We start from the raw sequence: 8,699 nt of genomic DNA, 5'->3' as shown, positions 1-8,699 counted from the left end.
AAGATCCAACAAATCTCAACCATCATGTCAATCCGACGACCTATATTGCTCCAATGGCGAGCAATTCACATGTTTAGTGTGCAATTAATAATTTAATATCATATAAAATATTAACATATGCACTACCCACGTAATTAACGTGCAATTGATTTACTTCCTAATACTAACATGCATGCACATACGCATTTACTAGTAGTAACTGAAACGAGAGAAATTGCGACCAACATGTGCTTGAATGATTAGGAGGACAATTGTATCCCCAATCCACCAGGGTCAAGTCCCGGACTTAGACACCGATGCTCGTATTTTCCTAGATTTATTTCAGGTCTTCACGCGATTCCCGAATAGGAAGGTGTGTGTGGCGTCTTTGTCAATCTCAAGATGATGTTTTTTTTAAGGATCTCAAGATGATGTGACGGGCCAGTCTTTTAGAGATGCTCATAGAGGTAGGATGTGCGTGCGCATATTCATAGGGTTGAGTGTATGTGCGTGCATCTGCGTTTGTACTGTGTTTTAAGAAAAGAAAAAAAGTAAAGCAGAAATTCATGTTGAGAAATAACGAAATATACAAAGCATCGTTAACCTGAGTTGCTGATTGGACGCTGACATGGTAGTGCCAGACAAGCGCACCGGGGCCAGACAACGTACACGTGGTACACCATCCATCCACTCAGTACGGTGGTACTGTCGCCGTCGCGGCGCGTGTCACGGTGGCGGCCGTTGAACGCAGGGTATAAGTAGTGGGCACCCAAAGGGCTAATCCAAATCGTTGGCGCTCTAAATAATCTCCTCCACTGACTCCCCTGCCTATCCACTCTGCTCCATCTCCAGCTCCACCGCCATGGATTTATCCTCCCTAGCGAGGCCGCAGGCGCTCCGCGGCGGCTCCACGGGCGCTCTCGGCGCCCACGCCGCCCGACGCCGCTCCGTCCAGCTGCTCCGCCCGCGCAGGCCCACATTCCGCTGCTCCGTCGAGGCAGCCAAGTGAGTGCACGCCAAACCTCGTACCACTACCCAGCCTGCTGGTCGATCCTCCCGCGACTGAGCTGCAACAACCATGGGTCGGTCTGAGGAGCGCGCTTTTGTTTTCATGCGTCTGGACCGCCAGGCAGCAGGTGCAGGGGACGCTAGCGGCGGAGGCAGAGGCGGCGCGCAAGGAATGCTTCGGGGTCTTCTGCACCACCTACGATCTCGAGGCGGTCAGTCGTCCTCACTGCTCTCCCTCAACGTGTTTGTTGAAATGATCGGCTAGTGTCTAGCTGGGTTAGTGCGCGCTCCGCTGGAAGCGTTACTGGTACCGGGACTACGATGTTACGCCTCAGTCGATCTTCTCGATTGTGGCTGGGATTTGGTCATGGCTTTTGAACTGAGAGAAGAAAGAGGCTTCTTTTCTTTTTTCTTTTTTTTTGACGCTACAGCGTTGAACCAACACTGCGCCTGATGTTGATCTGTTAATATGTGATGAAGCCGTATCATTGCATGATGATTTACACTCCCTGACTTGATTCATCAGTGGATACTCATAAGGCATAATTGAACGTGCTTAACTAATACAGAGCTGCTCGATCGTATTAATCTGTGCTCCTCCTGTCAAACGGAACGCAGGATGAAAAGACCAAGTCCTGGAAGAAATTAGTGAACGTTTCTGTGTCAGGTGCGGCCGGGATGATATCGAATCATCTGCTCTTCAAAGTAAGTAGCACCGAGTAATAAAAACATTGTCTTCATCCAATTTATTCAAATTTTGTCTATGTAGAGGTGTTGACCCTGTGCAATTCTCCTCCTTTTATTGAAAATGCATACACAAGAATGGTGCAGTAATAGTCACAATATTCTCATTTACAAGATGCAAGTGCAGTATATATTGATATTGCCAAGTACTGCCTAGTGATAATTCTACTGTTGCCACTACGACAACCGAAGCTATGCTATGCACATAACTGATTAGCACTTTCCTCTTTGCTGATGTATCATCTTTGTGCTTAATTACAATGCGACTGACCATATTCTTGTCTTGAAATTTTGCGTCTAGCACATCAGAAAGTATTGATCATTTGTACGACTGCATTTTTGTAGCTTGCCTCCGGTGAGGTTTTTGGACAGGACCAACCAATAGCACTTAAGTTATTGGGCTCGGAAAGATCATTACAAGCACTCGAAGGTAGCTTCGCTAATTTATTTTCCTTCACATTTGAGAAGCAACATCGATCCATCTTAATTTGCTACATGATACACATTTTAAACTGCATTCCAAATTCCAATATTGCTGTACTCCCAGGTATAAATGAATTACTGAGACAGAGCAATATCGCCCTTCTTCCTAATGCTTTCTTATAATTACAACTGCAGGTGTAGCTATGGAACTGGAGGATTCATTGTATCCATTGCTAAGGGAAGTCAGCATCGGCATAGATCCTTATGTGATCTTCGAAGATGCAGATTGGGCCCTTCTAATTGGGGCCAAACCCAGAGGACCTGGAGTGGAGCGAGCTGCGTTACTAGATATCAATGGTCAAATCTTCGCTGAACAGGTTTCCTTTTGCATTCTTTTCCTTATTATCTGTCAAGTATACTGTCATAAAATCGTAAGGACCCATTCTGTAAAAGAGACATTATTTTTCTTTGTGGGAAAGTACTCCCTCCGTTCCTAAATATAAGCCCTTTTAGATATTCCAATAAGTACTACATACAGAGCAAAATGAGTGAGTCTACGCTCTAAAATATGTCCATATACATCCGTGTGTAGTCCGTATTAAAATCTGTAAAAAGGCTTATATTTTGAAACGGAGGGAGTATATCTCAAACTTTGACATTTAACTATGTGGTTCCTTAGATGCAAAATGTGCCCTGTCCTCTGCATATTCGAGGGAGGGGGAACTATGGGATTCCTTAGCATGAAACCTGCTAAAAACTTGAACATAAATCTGATTTAAGTTTTTAACAGATATATGAGTACACAAATGATCACAGAATAGTTGTATTGTTATTGGCTGAAATTTTGAATTGTCTCAGGGGAAAGCACTTAACGCTGTGGCATCTCGGAATGTGAAAGTCATAGTTGTTGGGAACCCCTGTAACACTAAGTATGGACAGGTTTTGTGGTTGCTAAGTGTGTTATTGATTTATGCTATTATCATGTCTGACTTGGAGTATATGCTTCTTGTAGTGCTTTGATCTGCTTGAAAAATGCTCCCAACCTACCAGCAAAGAACTTTCATGCATTGACAAGGTTGGATGAAAATAGAGCCAAGTGTCAGGTACTTGATGTTGAATCTTAATTATTTCTGATATGTTTCTGTTATTTTATTTCAACAAATGACAAGATTAATCTGCCATTCACAATGTTTTTGCAGCTAGCGTTAAAAGCTGGTGTGTTTTATGACAAAATATCAAATATGACTATTTGGGGAAACCATTCAACAACTCAGGTGAAGATATGATTACAAACATGGCTAGTCTGTTGGTAGTGCTTTGGAGTACTGATTTGATGATTTCCACCTTTGTAGGTTCCTGATTTCTTGAATGCCAAAATTAATGGGAGGCCAGTAAAAGAAGTCATCAAAGATACAAAGTGGCTAGAAGAGGATTTCACTATAACTGTTCAAAAGGTACGCACTGTTCCACATTCATCTATCATTTGGGACAACTAAGAGAATATTGTGTATTCATTCCAATGGCTATGCAGCGTGGAGGTGTGCTCATCCAAAAGTGGGGCAGATCTTCAGCTGCATCAACCGCTGTTTCCATCGTCGATGCCATGAGGTCCCTCGTAACTCCTACCCCGGAAGGAGACTGGTTCTCTACAGGGGTAATGTTTTCTACTCTAGGATTGTTGATTGCTTCTTTTGTTTTGGTGTACCACTGAAGCAAAGGCGATGCCAAACCATAGGTTTATACGACCGGAAATCCTTATGGCATAGCAGAAGACATCGTATTCAGCATGCCGTGCAGATCAAAGGTGAGATTTCAAACTGAAATCCCCATTACTTTTCTTCCTGATAGGAGTATTATACAAGATGGCAATTTGCACTATGACATTATTCATACAGGGCGATGGTGACTATGAACTAGTTAAAGATGTGGCGATGGACGATTTTCTCTGGGGCCGGATCAAAAAGGTAGCATTGAGTTGTAGAAATAATGGTTGGTAATATGCAGTATAATGATGGAATAACCGATCATGTAATGATTCCTTCAGAGTGAAGCTGAACTGATCGCTGAGAAAAGATGTGTCGCCCATCTTACGGGGGAGGTAAGTGATGTCGAAGAGTACTTGGGCTCTTGTTGCAATGAAGGGCAAATGCTGCTACAGAAATTACTAACATGGCATATGTTGTGTTGTTGCAATGTAGGGTAATGCATTTTGTGATCTTCCTGGGGATACAATGCTTCCTGGAGAGATGTAGTGCTACTACTATCGATGATACTAGCAATCTACTAGCAATCTGCCAATTGCTACCAGGATGTCATGTTATTATTAGAAGGCAACGTTCCCAACGCCAACTGGAAGAAGGATAGTTGAGAGAAACGACTGCTTGCAGGCTGCGGCAGCTATTTATCTTGTGTGTATTTAATAAGCACGCAGACTTTTGTTGTGCACTAGTAATATACTCCCTCCGTTCCTAAATATAAGTCTTTTTAGAGATTCCACTACAAACTACGTACGGATGTATATAGACATATTTTAGAATGTAGATTCACTCATTTTGCTCCGTATGTAGTCCATAGTGCAATCTCTAAAAAAACTTATATTTAGGAACGGAGGGAGTATATACTTAAAAGCAAAAGAATTTTCATAATAAAAAGGGCAAAAAGCCATATAGAGCAGGGTGTTTTATTTATTTATTTTGAACTGGAATATCCATTCCAAACCTTAAATTTGCGCAGCAGAATCGCTCACAGCACACCAGTACGATAACCAAAAGCAGCAAAACTATGAGCTACAGTGTTAGTGTTAGAGTATGTAATGGGCCTAATGGCCTGAGCTGGCGGTATAGCCCGTTAGTCTTAGGGTTAATTAGAGATAAGGGTCGCTTGTTTAGGGGTCAAGTAAGCCTTGCTTGGGAGTCAAGTAAACCTCTCTATATAAAGAGAGGAGATGTATCAATCTAACCAAGCAAGAATTAAGAAGGAAATCCCTTTCCTCTTGCCCGGCCATGCGCAAAAGGTCCCCGGCCGACCCTCTCGCGCCCTCCTTCTAGCAGCGCCATAACAATTTGGTAGCAGCTAGCTTCGGTTCAATCATGTCTTCACCGCCGCCCAACCCGTCTCTTCCGCTGCCGGGATCCTCCGTCGCGCCCGTCCCCGCCGTCCTCACCTCGGAGGAGGTGTTCGGGGTGCTGCGGGACCTAACCCAGGCGGTCCAGGAGATCCACCTGTTCTTGGCCGGGTCCTACGGGCCGCACCCGGCTGCGCCGCCCATCGCCGCCACCGCGCCGCCGTGGCTGCTGTGGCAGCCGCTGCACCAAGCGGCCTCCGCCGCGCTCGCCGGGCAGCTGCAGCAGCCGCTGCAGCTGCCATCCACCGCCCCGCCCTGGCTGCAGTGGCAGCCACCGCTCCTGGCGGCCTCCGCGGCGCTCCGGCGCTCCGGCGCAGCAGCCGCTGCCCCAGGGCGTCCCCGCCGCGCTCGCCGGGCCACTGCAGCTGCCATCCACTGCCACCACCGCCCCGCCCTGGCTACAGTGGCAGCCGCCGCTCCTGGCGGCCTCCGCCGCACCCGACGCTCCGCTGCAGCAGCCACCGCCGGTCAGCTCCGGGCCCGCATCGACCGCGCCGGCAGGAGTCCCGATCCACCAGATCAAGTTCCCGCCGTCGCCATTACCGCTTCCCCAGGGCGTCCCCATCCAGCAGATCAAGTTCCCGCCGTCGCCGTCACCGCTTCCGGCTTGGATCACTACCCGCCACGTGTCGGCGGCGGTGAGGCTGCAGGCTGCTGCGCGCGGCCTCTTAGCGCGTCGGCGTGTGCGGGAGATGCGTGGTCTGCAGATGCCGCTCCTCCCAGCTGCGTTTCGCCGCGCAAAGGACCTCGATCTCGTCCGCTGCGTCGGGGATCTTGGGCATGCTATTTTCCGCGCGGGCAGCGACCTCAAAGTCTGCGACATCGGCGGTTGGGGGGGGGGGGGCGCACCCCTCCTCGTCATTCTCCATCGCAAGCCCTCTACTCTTCCCTGTGCGGTGCAGACCAACAGCCATACACATGCACTCCTTTTGTCCAGGTGGTGTCCATGGGATCCAGGTGGCTGTACACGTGCACGTTCGACATGCGGATGGTGTCCACTTTTTGTTAAGGGGTCCAAAATAAATCGTCCTAGTCCATTTCAGGTTGAGAGTAATAAAACAAGTCGAGATGTAAAAGGCTTTGTTTTTAGGTGTTAGGTTTGTGTTGCGTCGAGTCATGGTTATAAGTTGGTTAGGCTGCAGCTCGAGGACAAGCTGCATGTCTAGGTGGGGTGTAGTGTTAGAGTATGTAATGGGCCTAATGGCCTGGGCTGGCGGTATAGCTCGTTAGTCTTAGGGTTAATTAGAGATAAGAGTCGCTTGCTTAGGTGTCAAGTAAGCCTTGCTTGGGAGTCAAGTAAACCTCTCCATATAAAGAGAGGAGATGTATCAATCTAATCAAGTAAGAATTAAGGAAATCCCTTCCCTCTTGCCCGGTCGTGGGCAAAAGGCCTCCGGCCGGCCCTCTCGCGCCCTCCTTCTAGCAGCGCCATTAACAGTTACAAGAACGTTTGCAGAAATTAAATTCAAAAGCATCCAAGGACCTTGCTTCCCGCGACAGAACACCAATGGACGAAAGATTATAGTCTCCAGAATTGATAGCATTAACCAGTTGTAAAGAGTCGGATTCAAAAATCACTTGATGAAGCCCCATCTCGCCCGCGGCTTCAATGGCCTTGTTGCACGACGTAGCTTCAGCCTGGAGGGATGAGACAAGGTAGTCCAGCTTTCCTGCACACGCCGCAATGAACTCCCCTTGTCCCAAACCCACCACACAGCCCCAAGCACCTCTTCCCTCTTCAACATAAAAAGCAGCATCGAAATTTATTTTAACAAACCCTGACTTCCCTTCGGTTTTCTGCAAACTTGAACTATAGCTGGCAATGTATGTGCCTGAATACTTCCTTCCTCAACATAGAAATCCGTCAACAGTTTCCTAACATAATACGCCACTCCAGCAGCCGGCTTAATCTTTTCTCCCTGATTAGCCTTATTCCGAACCTTCCACCACTCCCAGAGAAATACAAGCATCAGGTCACGCTTTTCAGGTTTCAGCGACCCCGAGTGATCAAAAATAGCATCAGGATTTACACATTCCAGCAATACGAGCCTGACATCCTCAAGCTGCAATTCCCTCCAGACTTGCTTTACCAACTTACACTTCAAGAACAGATGTCCCCCATCCTCATCCAGGCGCAAGCACATCGGACATCTAGTATCCAGGTCAACATGTTTCCTCTTGATATTCATTCGCAAAAGCAACGACTTGTGTGACAGACGCCATAGGAACATACGAATGTTAGGAGGCAAGCTCAGACTCCAAAATCTTTTCCATCTTTGTGAGGCCTGCGGCACTACGGTAGAAGAGCTTGCATCCGTGTCCTTGCTTGCATCTCGCAACCTCGTTCCCAAGTGATATGCAGATTTCACAGAGAATAAGCCTTTGGTGTCAAAATGCCACGCTACCAGATCGTCCATGCCACTATCAACAGCGATAGCAGGCATCTCTTTTGCATCTTCTTCACAGAACAGTTCTTTCACGAGCTCAACATCCCAGGTTTCCGTAATCGGGTCCATCAAATCGCTAAAACCCGGTCAATGAGTACATGGAGCAGAGTGTTACACTGAGGTTTACTTACAGCAGAGAAACAGAGAAATATTGAGAGGACGCTATGATCGCCTAGGCAAAAAGAAAAGAAAGAAGAAAACGAAAGGAGAACAGAACTTTGTATTTGGTAACTCTCCTGTAGTTCTGTTTAACCTTGAATGCAATTTATAGATTCGACAGCAATAGTCTCTCGGACTCGAAAAGTAATAACGAAAATGGCTAATCCAATAGCAAATGCCGCAGCTGGCACTGTTGGAACTAATGAAGCAAATGATTGACCCATCATATCATCCAAAGAAACGGAAATGGGCAAAATTGACGGAGTGCCAACAAGATCCAGAATGCAGCAGCAAAATTGCAGCCGAACACAAGATGGCCAGCCGTTTCGCTCAGAGGGAGAGATAATCAGCACAACATCCCCTTCTGTTGATCCTCCTCTGGACAAGCAGCCAGGCAAAGGGACGGCACCCTGCTCTTCCAGATGAACGAGGCGAAGCAGCACAGATGGTAGGTCTTTTTTTAGGCTAAAAACACTATGTTAAAGGCAGGCAGCAATGCCCATGACGGCTACCCTTGCCACCGAGAGCATGCGAGAGAAAGCCGCAAGAGATGCCCCGAAGAGCATCAGCTCATCGCTAAGGTTGGACCGCCCAACCCTATCGACCTTAGCGATGAACTGATGGGAGGAAAAAAGCGTCAAGCTTCAGTTTCTCGCAGGGGAGGGTTGTGTCGCCTGCTCCATAGTTTAGAATTCTGTTCAAACCTGACAAATAACAACACATGTAGAGCTGAAGCATCCTGAGCTTGGATTCAGCTGCCAACTTGGTATTTGTATTTACAACATTCTACGCTGAAACTACCTAACGAACATGGA

At 47.2% G+C, this 8,699-nt stretch overlaps 1 protein-coding gene across 1 annotated transcript; it reads left to right on the top strand.

The window, feature by feature from the left end:
* The first annotated feature begins 760 nt into the window (after positions 1-760).
* On the top strand, positions 761-4,627 carry LOC109767185 (malate dehydrogenase [NADP] 1, chloroplastic). The gene is made up of 14 exons (XM_020325953.4): positions 761-984; positions 1,109-1,199; positions 1,606-1,692; positions 2,077-2,161; positions 2,350-2,531; positions 3,013-3,083; positions 3,167-3,257; positions 3,354-3,428; positions 3,507-3,608; positions 3,686-3,808; positions 3,890-3,958; positions 4,050-4,118; positions 4,199-4,252; positions 4,353-4,627. The coding sequence occupies exons 1-14, from the start codon at positions 842-844 to the stop codon at positions 4,404-4,406; spliced, it is 1,296 nt and encodes a 431-aa protein (XP_020181542.1). The 5' UTR covers positions 761-841; the 3' UTR covers positions 4,407-4,627.
* The last annotated feature ends 4,072 nt before the right edge of the window (positions 4,628-8,699 follow it).

This window comes from Aegilops tauschii, chromosome 7 (genome assembly GCF_002575655.3).
Source record: "Aegilops tauschii subsp. strangulata cultivar AL8/78 chromosome 7, Aet v6.0, whole genome shotgun sequence".
Lineage (NCBI taxonomy): Eukaryota > Viridiplantae > Streptophyta > Magnoliopsida > Poales > Poaceae > Aegilops > Aegilops tauschii.
The sequence above is the reverse complement of the archived record's forward strand: the minus strand, read 5'-3'. Positions and strand labels throughout refer to the sequence as shown.

Coding starts and splice junctions, on each gene's coding strand:
- LOC109767185 (XM_020325953.4), top strand. CDS start 842: ATGGATTTATCCTCCCTAGCGAGGCCGCAGGCGCTCCGCGGCGGCTCC. Junction 2,162..2,349: donor ATCATTACAAGCACTCGAAG/GTAGCTTCGCTA, acceptor TTACAACTGCAG/GTGTAGCTATGGAACTGGAG. Junction 3,959..4,049: donor GCATGCCGTGCAGATCAAAG/GTGAGATTTCAA, acceptor TTATTCATACAG/GGCGATGGTGACTATGAACT.